Below are 14,601 nucleotides of genomic sequence, written 5' to 3'. Positions count from 1 at the left end.
CCATGGGCTATAGCCACCCCCATCTCCCCTGTCCATGCAATCATCCAGGCAAAAGTACTGGAGTGGCTCGCCATTCCCTCCTCCAATACTAAGAGCCTTTCCAAAAGTTACTTCTCCCAGAGAATTTCACTCTGAGCCTCACCCGTTAAATAGCAGCCTGAGAGCCCTGCGTCACTTAAGGATCTCACGTTCATTCAATGTTTTGAAATTATACAAATAATTTGTCTATTCTTGTGAACCACCTGCTTGGAGGGTGCCTCTGGGGCCAGTGGCCGCCGCACCCTCGTTTGTGACCCACGGCCATCTCCACGCCGGCCCTAAAGGAGGCAGCCTGGCCGGAGGTTCGCCAGGTGTGGCTCAGCACTGGCTGTGCGCCTCGCTGTCCGTCTGGCCATGCTCAGCCCACTTTCTCTCTCAGAGCCTTGGCTCCCTTGCCTGCTGAACAGAGGTCCTCATCCCTCTCCCATCACAGTGGCTGAGAATTAACTAATAGGGAGAGACACACACGGTGCCTGCCAGACGCGTGGTCGGAGCCCGGTGCTCACCGGTGCAGTCCGGAGCTATTTTTGTTTCCTTCCTATCCTCAGTTTCCCACTGTTCTTCGATTGTTGTCTATTTCCGGTACAAGTGAGCTTGCTTTTGTAAATATGTTAGTGGAAAAACACTTCTATTAACAGCCTCCTCCAGGCACTGCTCTGGGCGGTCTACCCGGATCCACACTTCCTCCTGACAACAGGGCTCCGGGAAAGAGGCGGTTTCAGGGGCCGCCTCAGCAGGGCCACAGAGCTGGGCCTGAGACCCTTGCTGCTCTGGCTCCAGGAACTCCAGTCACTCTCGCCTCCTGGCCCCTCAGCTGCAGAGGCCACTGTGCCTGTCGGGAGATGCATCCCGCCCTCAGAGACCGTGCGGGGCCCCCCAGCAGCCGGCCCTGCCTCTTCTGACCCCGCACCTGCTTGGTCAGGGGTGGGGGACTCTTCACTGAGTGCCTACCCGACCACCTGTCCGTCCATGGAGCGGCGAGCCTCCGGGGCGTGGAGCCAGTGGCTCGGGCCCCCGCCCTCAGGCTTGGCCGCGGCCCTCCACAGCAGGTGCGGGTCGAGAGCTGGCCGGGGAGCGGGGCAGGGGAGTAGCCCTCACAGGGCAGACTCACCGCTCACGCCCATCACCCTGTGCTCGGCTCCCCAGGTGTCAAACCAGCCGACCCAGAATTCCATGATCAAAATGGGCTTGTGTCTCTAGGAACAAACCAAATCGAACGCTAAGTCTGACGCCAGGAAGAAGGGAGGTCCGAAGATCTGTAGATGACAAGTCAGCACTGGAGGGGCTCCCTCTGTCCACGCGTCCCTGCTGGGCGTGGACGCTCCCTGCCCCTCTGCCCCTCTGCCCCCAGCGCACCTCTGCAACCACCCACACCAGTGGCTCCTGTTCCCCACAGGCCCCAAAACACACCCCACGTGTATCAAGACAGAGGGACAAGAAGAAACGCAGAGCCGGGGGTGGGGGCTAACCGCCTGTCCCAGGAAGTCAGAAAAGAATAAGCCGAAGAGCTGAGCCAGAGGAGTAATGGCCTGATGGCTGGGGCTGAGGGCGTCCTGCGCTCAGAGCAAGGGCGGCGGGGACCCGTGGCCTGGTGAGGACAGGCTGAGAGCGGCACAGACCACACGCAGACCCAGAGCCGTCAGCTCTCTCCTCTCAACCGACGGCCTGAGCTCTGATCACCAGTGAGGGCAGAGCTTACCGGCAGTGACGCCCGCCAGCCTGACCTGATGGAAACGCACACGCAGACCAGAGCAGCACCACGCTCGCGCACGGACCAGGAATGGCCGCGGCGTAAGCCGCAACGCAGACCGCACAGACAGAGAGCAGAGGCCACACCAGGTGAGTTCTCGGACTTCCACAGTGTCAGAACAGGAATCACCAGCAGAATGGTATCTAGGAAACCCCCAAACACTGAGAGATTAACAGCACGCTTCCAACGGATGCATGGAGTAAGGAAACAAAAGGTTAGTGATTAAATTCAATGAAAATTTAATGCTCTGAACGTTTTTAAAAACATCCCTTGAAAATTAAAAAAAAAAACACATACAGCGTTTAAAAATTGGTGGGATGGAGCAAAACCAGTGTACACAGGAAAATTCATAGCACTGAATGCTTGTGTCCGAAAAACAGAAAGTCTCAAGTCAGTAACCTAAGCTTCAACCAGGAAAAAAAAAAAAACTAGTTAAAGTAGAGCAAATTCTATCCATTAAGGAAGCGTGAGGTAGAAAGTGTTAGAGATTACAGCAAAAATAAGCAGAAAACAGAAGCATAATAGGGAAAAAAGCCAAAATCTGGTTCTCTGAAAATATCAACAGAAGTGATAAGCTTCAAGTCACACTGACCAAGATCTTTTTAAAAAGAAGAATACATGAAATTGTCAATAACAGGAGTGGAAAAGAAATCATCGTTACTTACAACAAAGGCATTCAAAGGATATTAATGGATCGTTACAGACACTCTACGGTCGTGAATTGAAAGCATAGGTGAAAAAGGGTAGGATAAAGACACGAGCCACTACAACTCACTGAAGCAGCAGTAACCTGAACCACGCAGTATCCAGTAGAAAAATTAAATTTCTAATAAAAAGCTTCTAAAGAAGAAAACTTCAAGCCCAGATGCGCTCAGTGGTGAACTTCACCAAACGGTGAGCTAAGATGCACTAACATTTCTACACAGTCTCTTCCAGAAGATAGAAAAGGAGAGCATTTTATAAGGTCAGCATGACCCAAACTCCGAAATCGAACAAAGGCATTTCAAGAAAAGAAAACCATGCGTCAGCATTCCTCATGAACACGGAAGCAAAAGTCCTCAACAAAATCTGAACGAGCTGAAGCTGGCAGTGTGTAAAATGAGACTGCTCCACAGCCAAGAGGGATTCAGCCTGAGAATGCAAGCGTGGGTCAGCATCCAAAACACAAGCGACCTGTCGGTGCCAGCGAGGCGGGGAGCGGGGCCCTGAGGTGCATGCGGCGGGAGCTCCACCGGCAGGAGGGACGCGGCCGCCCATGGGAGGGGCGCGGTGGCAACTGAGGCCACAACTGAGGCCTCAGAGTCGTCAGGCAGCACGAGAGACTGGATACCAGAGGCCCCATTTTGATGAACCGTCCAGAAAAGGCCGATGGACTGCTGCCTGGGGCGGAGGGAGGGAGGGGAGCTAGCTGCAGGAGGAGGCCTTCTAGGCAGGCGCCGGCTGCAGAACGTGCCATGCTAATCATACGCTTTCCATGGGTGGATTCAACGGTGTATAAACGTTTGCTCTTCAATAAAACTGCTTTTAAAGGAGCGAGAAGAAAACAGCAGCGAGGGAAGCGCCGCCCTCGGCACAGCTCCCTGCTTCCAAAGAGGCCGGAGGCACAGCAACCGGTGAGCAGAGGGGCTAAAACCGAGGTGGCTCCCCTGGCGGGCCAGTGGTCAGCACCTGGCTTCCTGACGCAGGGGGTGTGCGTGGGATCCCTGGTCAGGGAACTAGGGGCCACATGTCTCTTGGCCAAAAAGCCGAAACGGAAAACAGAAGCAATATTGCGACAAATTCAATAAAGGCTTTAGAAACGGTGCACATCAAAACATCTTCAGAAAAGGACCGTGAAGGAGGGTGGAGGCTGAGGGGCGGGTGCTGTGGAGCCAACAGGGGCGCCTGCGCCGGAAGGGGGCACGGGCAGGGCGGGCCTGCGGGGTTCTGGCAGAGCAGAGCTGATCCCGAGCACCGGGCCCCACTGAGCCTGTCCGTCCACGGCGCAGCTCACGGGCCAAGGGGCAGAGCTGCCCAGCGTGCCTCTGGGGAGACTTCTCAGCCACGGCCCCGCGCCAGGCACCCACGTTCACCCTGCTCTGTCCCTTGGGGCCTCCTGGGAGGCACTCCCGGCACTGCCCGAGACAAGCGGCACCGGTCCAGAAGCTGGGCCCAAGGCCTGTCCTCGAGCAGCTCTGCCCAGGCCCGCGGCCGCCACCTACCTGCAGCTTGTACAGATGCTTGAACGAGTCTACCTTGAACGCCTTCACGTTAATGCTGGCCAGCACTGCAGAGACAGGCAGGACGGGGGTGCTGTTGGGGCTCGCCACCGCTGACGTGGGTTGGGGGGCGCCCTCGGAGAAAGGGGCAGCAGCAGCTCCTCCCTTTGCAGGTGGGAAGGGCCCTTATTCATGCCCTCACATCCCTGGCACTTTGGGGACAACGTGAGGGAAGAAAGGCAGTTCAAAGCAGCCCTGCTGTGTGAGGAGACGTGGACTAGATCAAGGTCACACGACTCACGTGGACCTGGGACCCCCAGACCTGTGGTGAGCACAGTGTCCACAGTCAACACGCTCTCCACGGTCAGCACACTCCACGGTCAGCACAGGGTCCACTGTCAGCACACAAGGTCAGCACAGCGTCCACAGTCAGCACAGAGTCCATGGCCAGCACAGGGTCCATGGCCAGCACAGGGTCCACGGTCAGCACAGGGTCCACTGTCAGCACACAAGGTCAGCACACTCCACAGTCAGCACAGAGTCCACGGCCAGCACAGGGTCCACAGACAGCACGACGTCCACGGTCAGCACAGGGTCCATGGCCGGCACACTCCGCGGCCAGCACACTCCGCGGCCAGCACACTCCGCGGTCAGCACAGTGTCCACGGCCAGCACAGGGTCCATGGCCGGCACACTCCGCGGCCAGCACACTCCGCGGCCAGCACACTCCGCGGCCAGCACAGTGTCCACGGCCAGCACAGGGTCCATGGCCGGCACACTCCGCGGCCAGCACAGTGTCCACGGCCAGCACAGGGTCCATGGCCGGCACACTCCGCGGCCAGCACACTCCGCGGCCAGCACACTCCGCGGTCAGCACAGTGTCCACGGCCGGCACAGGGTCCGCAGCCAGCACGCTGTCCACAGTCAGCAGTAACAGAGCGAGCAGCCCACCGAGAAGGGGCCCTGGTCCCTGCCCTGGTCCCTGCCCTGGCCCCGGCCCCGGCCCCTGCCCCTGTGGCTGGAGCCTTTCGATTCTGTCCTCCACTGCTGAGCGGCACCCCCACCACCTGCTGCCTGGGGCGCTGTGTGCACACAGTGGCCACAGCCGGGCTCCCAGCTGGCTCTGGAGGCCAGGCCCCACTCAGCACCGCCTCCTGCCCCCAAACAGCTCCTAGCCCCGGCGACGCTTGACTCCGAGCGTCTCCAGCTCCAGCCCAGACTCTAAGCCACAGGAAAACTGGGAAAGAGGGAAAGGTGTGAGGAAGAGGCTCCAGGGGGACGTCAGGAGTGAGGACCCAGGAGCCTGTCCGCAGGCATGCCACCCCCAAGCCCGAGTCCTCACCAGGGCAACATCACGCCCAGGTCCACCCCTGACCCCAAGACCTCACCAGGCGACATCACGCCCGGGTCCACCCCTGACCTCGAGTTCTCACCAGGGCGACATGATGCCCAGGTCCACCCCTGACCCCAAGACCTCACCAGGTAACATCATGCCCGGGGCCACGCCAACCCCGAGTCCTCGCCGGGACGACGTCACGCCCGCCTGACATCCGGGCACTTGGGGGCAGGCGTGAGTGTGCACTTGGCCCTGCTTAGGCTCCTCTGGGAGTCAGCGGTCTGGCCGCAGCCTCGCCTCTCCCCTAAAACAAGTCTGACTTCCTACCTCCCTTTATGTGCCCTCTCGTCACTTCCTCCGAGTTGTCTGCGGTCAGGAGCAGCCCTCCAATGCCCCTCTGCTGCAGGGCCTGTGGAGAGAGTCGGACAGGATGAAATCACCCCCTTGTTTTCCTTGAAAAAGGAAAATACAAGGCAAGTAGGAGGCAGGTAAGCTGGGGCTCAGGCAGCAGCGTGGGCGCTAGACAGGAAGGCCCTCGTCAGCACTCTGCACAGGGCCGCTCCGCAGCTGGAGGCTGGAGGCTCCGGCCAGCCTGCCATCTTCCCAGGGGCGGGCACACGGCGGGAGTGAGCGCTGGTACCCTGTGGCCGTGGCTCAAATGAAGAGGTCAGAGCTGGGACCACAAGGGAATGGGGGTTCCTACGTCGGGGGAGAGACAGATGTGGAGAGATAGCTACGTGGATGAGACATACAGAGATGGACCGATAGATAACAGGTAAACGATAGATGTGTGGACAGATGACACACAGGCAGACAGATAGCAGGTGAGTGACAGATGCGCACACAGCTGACATACAGGCAGAAAGACAGCAGACGCCCACAGATGATGGACGGGTGGCTGACAGCGGGAGGGGCGGACAGGAAGGGAGCCAGGAAGGGAGACAGGAAGGGAGGAGGAAGGGAGACAGGAAGTGAGGAGGAAGTGAGGAGGAAGTGAGGAGGAAGTGACAGGAAGGGAGCCAGGAAGTGAGACAGGAAGGGAGACAGGAAGTGAGGAGGAAGGGAGACAGGAAGTGAGGAGAGAGTCAGGAAGGGAGACAGGAAGTGAGACAGGGAGACAGGAAGTGAGGAAGGGAGACAGGAAGTGAGGAGGAAGGGAGACAGGGAGACAGGAAGTGAGCGAGGAAGTGAGGAGGAAGGGAGACAGGAAGTGAGGAGGGAGTCAGGAAGTGAGACAGGGAGGCAGGAAGTGAGGAGGAAGGGAGCCAGGAAGGGAGACAGAAGGGAGCCAGGAAGGGAGCCAGGAAGGGAGCGATCACTAGACAGGCGTGTCGGTGAGAGACGGACAGGGGAGCCTTGGGAAGGGCGGGACCGCGGGCCAGAGAGGTGAGCGTCGCAAACCCGGGTCCTGTCTGGACTCAGGGACGCCCACCCTCCCGGGGAGGCTGGGGGGGGGTCCCATCTGGAAGCCACGCGCACTCAGAGAACACGCAGCAGACAGACGCCCGGGCCGAGGACCCCCGGGCCGAGGACCCCCGGGCCGAGGACCCCCGGGCCGAGGACCCCCGGGCCGAGGACCCCCGGGCCGAGGACCCCCGGGCCGAGGACCCCCGGGCCGAGGACCCCCGGGCCGAGGGCCGCGTCTGCGAGTCCTGCGCTCACCTAGCCAGCCTGGGGCCCGCAGTGAGTCTACGGCCACAGTCTACGGATCCAGGAATCAGAATCTCGCTGAATGAGACGGACATGGGGGGCCGGGGCGACAGCGGCTGCAGGGGCCCCCCCACTGCGCCCGCCCGAGGTGGGCAAGACACGTGGGACCCCCCGCCTTACACTCACGCCCTGGTTGCTTCCTGAGGGCTGGGGGCTGGGGGCGGGGGTCTCACCCCAGGGAAGAGCACTAGGACCGCGGGTGCCCCCCGACCTGAGACGCCCCCCAGATGGCAAAGACGGTCGGTGGAAGAGAGGGTGCCCACGTCCGGGGCCGCAGCAGCACGGTCACCGCCCCACCGCCCACCCCCGCTCGGAGGGAACCGTGAGGCAGCAGGGAAGGAGCCGCCCATTCACCCCACGCCAGCGCCCCCCCGGCCTCGCTGGCCGCCCTGGCCACGGGCGGATTCACAGGGACGCTGAGCCGCGGCCCGGGGGTGGGCGCCCGGCCGGAGGGCCTCACCTGCAGCAGGTAGGGCATGTAGGCCTTGTCCTTGTAGAAGAAGCCGTACTCGTTCTCCACCTGCACCGCGATGATGGGGCCTCCCCTGCAGTACTGGGGTAGGACGGCAGGCCGGCGGGTGAGCCCCGCCAGCTCGGCGCGGGAGCCGCTCACTCCCGGGCCCCAAACCCGACCCCCGCCGTCCGCGCCCCCCCCCCCCCCCGCCGTCCGGCTCCCCCCCCCCGCCGTCCGCGCCCCCCCCCCGCCGTCCGGCTCCCCCCCCCCCCCCGCCGTCCGGCTCCCCCCCCCCCCCCCCGCCGTCCGGCTCCCCCCCCCCCCCCCCACCGTCCGCCGGCTCGGGAGGCGGGGTTCTGTGTTGGCCCCTCCCATCCTGCGCCCCATCCTCCCCCGCCAGACCCGCTGACTCCCATCACCATGGAAACCACCCAGGGAGCTAGAGCGGGCACTGGCTCAGCCCGCAAGCCCCCTCCAGGGGCTCCAGCCCCTGAGCGGCCTGGCTGCCCTCACGGCCTCTGTTTCTCCCTTGCACCCACTCCTCAGAGCACCCCGTCAGCTGCTGAGCCATCGACGGGCCCCTGGACGTGCGAGCACACCTTCCTCAAGGCTGACGGTGATCTCACCCACCACCCTCCACTCTTAAGTCCCTGCTCCCTGAAGCCCAGCCCACCGCGGGCAGAGTGGCAGCCGTCCCCCTCCAGCCCTGCAGCTCTGCCGGGCGACCGCAGGCCACCCCTGTGAGGGGCACGTGCTCAGCTCCTGAGCTGGATCCAGGACGCTGGCTCTAGAAAAGGCGCTGCGGGGTGGGGGTCTGGAGTTCCCGCTGCGGGCGGTCAGCTCCCTTCTCTGTGGACACAAGCCGGGATGGCTGTGGTCCTGCAGCAGAGGGTCGCCGGGTGCAGCTGTCTGCTTTCACCTGGAGCGGAGCCACCCTGGGGATCAGGTGGTCAAAGTACTTGTTCACGGCGTTCACAAAGCTGTGGTTGGTGGTCCTCAGCTGCGACGTGGGGTCCTGCAGTAACCAGCTGGGGTGTGGGGTAGCAGGCTCAGCAGGTGGGGCAGGGTCCCGGGTCCACCCTCGTGTCCAGTGCCCGGGGGCTTTCGGGCCCGTCCCAGGAGGGGCTGCAGGACAGGCCTTGTGAGGATCTGTGAACATTCTCCTGCCTTTGTCAATTCGTGAGAAGCCTGTGCTGTGAGCAGCGCACAGGCTTAGGGACAGAGTTAGCTCTGTCAGGAGCCGGCAGCAGGAACGAAGCAGCCCCAGGTCACCTGCAGGGTGTGGGTCCTGCTCCTCAGTCGGACTGCAGACACGCCCATCCCGGAGGGCAAAGCCTCCACTGACCAGGAGGCGGATCTGTCCACCGGGGGGAGTGTGGGCCGACGGGGAGCCCACGAGCTCCAGGGATAACGGAAGAGCGTCAGCACCTGCCTTGCTGTGATGACAGCGAGACCAAAACAGGCGCCATTGTCCTCGGACTGGACCCAAGGGTCAGCAGAGCTCCACCAAGGCCACGGCTCCTGGCCGGCCCCGCTCACCCGGGCAGGCCCCCAAGGCCCATCTCGCTGCAGACGTAGGGGCGCCCCCCGCCACGGCTCCTGGCTGGCCCCACTCACCTGGGCAGGCCCCCGAGGTCCATCTCGCCGCAGATGTAGGGGCCTGGACGCAGGATCACCCACAGCCCCACCTCCTCCGCCAGCAGGATGAAGGCCCTGGGGGGTCGGGGTCACCAACTCTCAGGGCTTGGAGCCCAGGGGCCCCTTGCCCAGTGCCCCTTCCCCTTGACAGCCCAGCCCTCCCTGGGGGGCTGGGGACGCTGAGGGCAGGACACCTGGCAGAGCAGAGATGCCCTGGGGTCACCGCCGAGCCCCCAGCCTGGGATGTCGGCGCGGCCGCTCCGGGGCGCGAGCAGAAGGAAGCACTTCGCCCAGGGTATGGAGTCCTGACCAAGGGCCTGACCCAAGGCCCCCAGCCCAGCAGGGATCACCCTGCGAGCCAGGCACCTGGGAATGGCTGTGGGGCTGGACTCGGGGGGCAGGCCTGGCCTGGGGGTGGCAGGGTCGTGATGGAGGGCGTGGGGCCGGCACAGGGTCCCCCTATGGCCCCCTCTGCCCAGATGCCCCGTGGGTCCCCGCCCCTCAGACCCCCGGCCGGGTCACAGAACCTACTCCAGGTCCAGGTTCCCGGAGAAGTCGAATGTGCCTCTCTCCGGCTCGTGGAGGTTCCACGGGACGTAGCTGTGGCAGGGAAGAGGGAGGTACAAACAGCATGCTTTTATTTCTTTCCTCCAAACTGCCAGGCCACTCCCAAGCCCTGAGAGAGCTCTGCTGTGGAAAAGCTGAAGCTTCCACTGGCACGGCAACCTGGTCACACACGGTGGCTATTCCAGCGGTTCCTTTCTCTGTTACCCACTTGTGTTCTAAGCTGCCAGTAATCCTATGGTTCTAAATTCCTTGAATTTATGCACAAATTTCCCCACTCACCATCGTATCCTTTGTCATATCCATTAGAAATTCAAAGAAAAGGTAAAAACCATAAGTGTCTATATATACCTCCCAAATATTGCTAAAAATTAATCAAAATAACAACAGACGTGGGATTTCTGTGAGGTGCAGGAGGGCCGAGAGGAGCTACTCCATGTTCAAGGTCAGGAGGGGCGGCCATGAGGAGATACCCCTCATCCAAGGTAAGAGAAACCCAAGTGAGATGGTAGGTGTTGCAAGAGGGCATCAGAGGGCAGACAGACTGAAACCACAATCACAGACAACTAGCCAATCTGATCACACAGACCACAGCCTTGTCTAACTCAATGAAACTAAGCCATGCCGTGTGGGGCCACCCAGGATGGCGGGTCATGGTGGAGAGGTCTGACAGAATGTGGTCCACTGGAGAAAGGAAAGGCAAACCACTTCAGTATTCTTGCTTTGAGAACCCCATGAACAGTATGAAAAGGCAAAATGATAGGATACTGAAAGAGGAACTCCCCAGGTCAGTAGGTGCCCAATATGCTACTGGAGATCAGTGGAGAAATAACTTCAGAAAGAATGAAGGGATGGAGCCAAAGCAAAAACAATATCCAGCTGTGGATGTGATTGGTGATAGAAGCAAGATCTGATGCTGTAAAGAGCAATATTGCATAGGAACCTGGAATGTCAGGTCCATGAATTAAGGCAAATTGGAAGTGGTCAAACAGGAGATGGCAAGGGTGAACGTTGACATTCTAGGCATCAGCGAACTAAAATGGACTGGAATGGGTGAATTTAACTCAGGTGACCATTATATCTACTACTGCGGGCAGGAATCCCTTAGAAGAAATGGAGTAGCCATCATGGCCAACAAAAGAGTCCAAAATGCAGTACTTGGATGCAATCTCAAAAATGACAGAATGATCTCTGTTCGTTTCCAAGGCAAGCCATTCAATATCACAGTTATCTACGTCTATCTACGCCCCAACCAGTAACGCTGAAGAAGCTGAACGGTTTTATGAAGACCTACAAGACCTCTTAGAACTAACACCCAAAAAAGATGTCCTTTTCATTATAGAGGACTGGAATGCAAAAGTAGGAAGTCAAGAAACACCTGGAGTAACAGGCAAATTTGGCCTTGGAATACGGAATGAAACAGGGAAAAGACTAATAGAGTTTTGCCAACAAAATGCACTGGTCATAGCAAACACCCTCTTCCAACAACACAAGAGAAGACTCTACACATGGACATCACCAGATGCTCAACACTGAAATCAGATTGATTATATTCTTGCAGCCAAAGATGGAGAAGCTCTATACAGTCAGAAAAAACAAGACCAGGAGCTGACTGTGGCTCAGATCATGAACTCCTTATTACCAAATTCAGACTGAAATTGAAGAAAGTAGGGAAAACCACTAGACCATTCAGGTATGACCTAAATCAAATCCCTTATGATTATACAGTGGAAGTGAGAAATAGATTTAAGGGACTAGATATGATAGACAAAGTTCCTGATGAACTATGGAATGAGGTTCGTGACATTGTACAGGAGACAGGGATCAAGGCCATCCCCAAGAAAAAGAAATGCAAAAAAGCAAAATGACTGTCTCGGGAGGGCTTACAAATAGCTGTGAAAAGAAGAGAGGCAAAAAGCAAAGGAGAAAAGGAAAAATATTCCCATTTGAATGCAGAGTTCCAAAGAATAGCAAGGAGAGAGAAGACAGCCTTCCTCAGCAATCAATGCAAAGAGACAGAGGGAAAGAACAGAATGGGAAAGACTAGAGATCTTTCAAGAAAATTAGAGATACCAGGGGAACATTTCATGCAAAGACGGGCTCAATAAAGGACAGAAATGGTCTGGACCTAACAGAAGCAGAAGATATTAAGAAGAGGTGGCAAGAAGGCACAGAAGAACTGTACAAAAAAGATCTTCATGACACAGATAATCATGATGGTGTGATCACTCACCTAGAGCCAGACATCCTGGAATGTGAAGTCATGCGGGCCTTAGGAAGCATCCCTATGAACAAAGCTAGTGGAGATGATGGAATCCCAGTTCAGCTATTTCAAATCCTTAAAGATGATGCTGTGAAAGTGCTGCACTCAAGATGCCATCAAATTTGGAAAACTCAGCAGTGTCCATGGGACTGGAAAAGGTCAGTTTTCATTCCAATCCCAAAGAAAGGCAATGCCAAAGAATGCTCAAACTACCGCACAATTGCATTCATCTCACACATAAGCAAAATAATGCTCAAAACTCTCCAAGTGAAACTTCAGTATTAGGGGAACGGTGAACTTCCAGATATTCAAGCTGGATTAAGAAAAGACAGAGGAACCAGAGATCAAATTGCCAACATACATTGGATCATTGAAAAAGCAAGAGAGTTCCAGAAAAATATGTACTTCTGCTCTGTTGACTATGGCAAAGTCTTTGATTGTGTGGATCACAACAAACTGTGGAAAATTCTTAGAGAGATGGGAATACCAGACCACCTGACCTGCCTCCTGAGAAATCTGTATGCAGGTCAGGAAGAAGCAGTTAGAACTGGACATGGAACAACAGAAAAGAGTATTGTCAAGGGTGTATAATGTCACCTTGCTTATTTAATTTATATGCAGAGTACATCATGAGAAATGCTGGGCTGGATGAAGCACAAACTGGAATCAAGATTGCCGGGAGAAATATCGATAACCTCAGATATGCAGATGATACCACCCTTATGGCAGAAAGTGAAGCAGAACTAAAGAGCTTCTTGATGAAAGTGAAAGAGGAGAGTGAAAAAGTTGGCTTAAAGCTCAACATTCAGAAAACTAAGATAATGGCATCCAGTCCCATCACTTCATGGGAAATAGATGGGGAAACAATGGAAACAGTGTCAGACTTTATTTTTGGAGGTTCCAAAATCATCACAGATGGTGACTGCAAACATGAAATTAAAAGGCGCTTGCTCCTGGGAAGAAAAGTTTTGACCAACCTAGATAACATATTCAAAAGCAGAGACATTACTCTGCCAACAAAGGTCCATCTAGTCAAAGCCATGGTTTTTCCAGTGGTCATGTATGGATGTGAGAGTTGGACTATAAAGAAAGCTGAGTGCTGAAGAATTGATGCTTTTGAACTGTGGTGTTGGAGAAGACTCTTGAGAGTCCCTTGGACTGCAAGGAGATCCAACCAGTCCATCCTAAAGGAAATCAGTCCTGAATAGTCATTGGAAAGACTGATGCTGAAGCTGAAACTCCAATACTTTGGCCACCTGACTCGAAGAGCTGACTCATTTGAAAAGACTATGCTGGGAATGATTGAAGGCAGGAGAAGGGGAAGACAGAGGATGAGATGATTGGATGGCATCACTGACAGGGTGGACATGAGTTTGGGTAGACTCCAGGAGTTGGTGATGGACAGGGAAGCCTGGCATGCTGCAGTCCATGGGGTCACAAAGAGGCGGACAGGACTGAGTGACTGAACTGAACTCCATCGTTACCAGGCTGACCTTGGTGGCCCTACCTGGCATGGCTCACGGTTTCATTGAGTTCGACAAGGCTGTGGTCCACGTGATCATTTTGGTTAGTTTTCTGTGATTGTGGTTTTCATTCTCTCTGCCCTCTGATTGGTGAGAATAAGAGGCTTATGGAAGCTTCCTGATGGGAAAGACTGACTGAGGGGGAAACTGGGTCTTGCTCTGATGGGCGGGGCCATGCTCAGTAAATGTTTTGTCCAATTTTCTGCTGATGGGCGGGGCTGTGTTCCTTCCCTATTGTTTGGCCTGAGGCGGGAGCCTCCTGGACACTTACAGGCAAGTCCCGCTCAGTCTCCTGTGGGGTCGCTGCTCCTTTCCCCCGGGTCCTGGTGGGCACAAGGTTTTGTTCGTGCCCTCTGAGAGTCTGTTTCCCCGTCCTGTGAAGTTCGGTAATCAAATCCCACTGGCCTCCACAGTCAGATTCCCTGGGGAGTCTCAGTCCCTTTGCCAGATCCCCAGGTCTGGAAATCTGTCGTGGGCCCTAGAACTTTCTTAACAGGGTGAGAACTTCTTTGGTGTAATTGTTCTGTATAATTGAATTTCCCTGGTGGCTCAGCTGGTGAGGAATCCGCCTGCAATGTGGGAGACCTGGCTTCCATCTCTGGGTTGGGAAGATCCCCTGGAAAAGGGAACGGCAGCCCACTCCAGTGTTCTGGCCTGGAGAATTCCATGGACTGTACAGTCCACGGGGTCACAAAGGGTTGGACAGACGGAGTGACTTCCACTCACACAATTGCTCTGCAGTTTGTGAGGTGTATGCTCGGCGGCTCTATGGTGGGTGGGGCTAATGGCAAAAGAGGGGGTCCTCCACGGAGAAGGTCCTTCAAGGACTGAGCTGAACTGAAGTGGTGGCGGAACTGACTGTGTTTCAAGATCTCCTGTTGTGAGAAGGAGTGAAAAATTGGTTTGCTCAAGACTAAATACGCCTGGAAAAGTTTATACCTACACATTGAGAGAACAGAATGAAAAAGCTTTGCTAAATGAGGCTTAAAAGTGATTTACTGTAAAGAAAACTTCTAAAAAAAGTTGAAACAGAAGTATAGAAAAAGATATACATAAGTAAGAATTAGTCTCAGTTCAGTTCAGTCGCTCAGTCGTGTCCGACTCTTTGCAACCCCGTGAATCGCAG

At 56.6% G+C, this 14,601-nt stretch overlaps 1 protein-coding gene across 1 annotated transcript in view; it reads right to left on the bottom strand.

Moving 5' to 3' along the window:
• Window positions 1-14,601, bottom strand: part of GLB1L3 (galactosidase beta 1 like 3) — a 31,363-nt gene that overhangs the window by 10,972 nt on the left and 5,790 nt on the right. The window contains exons 4-10 of the mRNA XM_069553278.1: window positions 9,657-9,725; window positions 9,105-9,200; window positions 8,407-8,515; window positions 7,494-7,586; window positions 5,651-5,732; window positions 3,991-4,055; window positions 1,151-1,235 (exon numbers count right to left, since the gene is read on the bottom strand). Of these exons, the coding sequence (XP_069409379.1) occupies window positions 1,151-1,235; window positions 3,991-4,055; window positions 5,651-5,732; window positions 7,494-7,586; window positions 8,407-8,515; window positions 9,105-9,200; window positions 9,657-9,725 (599 nt within the window). The remainder of the gene's footprint in view (window positions 1-1,150; window positions 1,236-3,990; window positions 4,056-5,650; window positions 5,733-7,493; window positions 7,587-8,406; window positions 8,516-9,104; window positions 9,201-9,656; window positions 9,726-14,601) is intronic.

This window comes from Ovis canadensis, chromosome 15, assembly GCF_042477335.2.
Source record: "Ovis canadensis isolate MfBH-ARS-UI-01 breed Bighorn chromosome 15, ARS-UI_OviCan_v2, whole genome shotgun sequence".
In the NCBI taxonomy this organism is placed as follows: Eukaryota; Metazoa; Chordata; class Mammalia; order Artiodactyla; family Bovidae; genus Ovis; species Ovis canadensis.
Note: the sequence above shows the minus strand (reverse complement) of the source record. Positions and strands in the feature narration are given on the sequence as shown.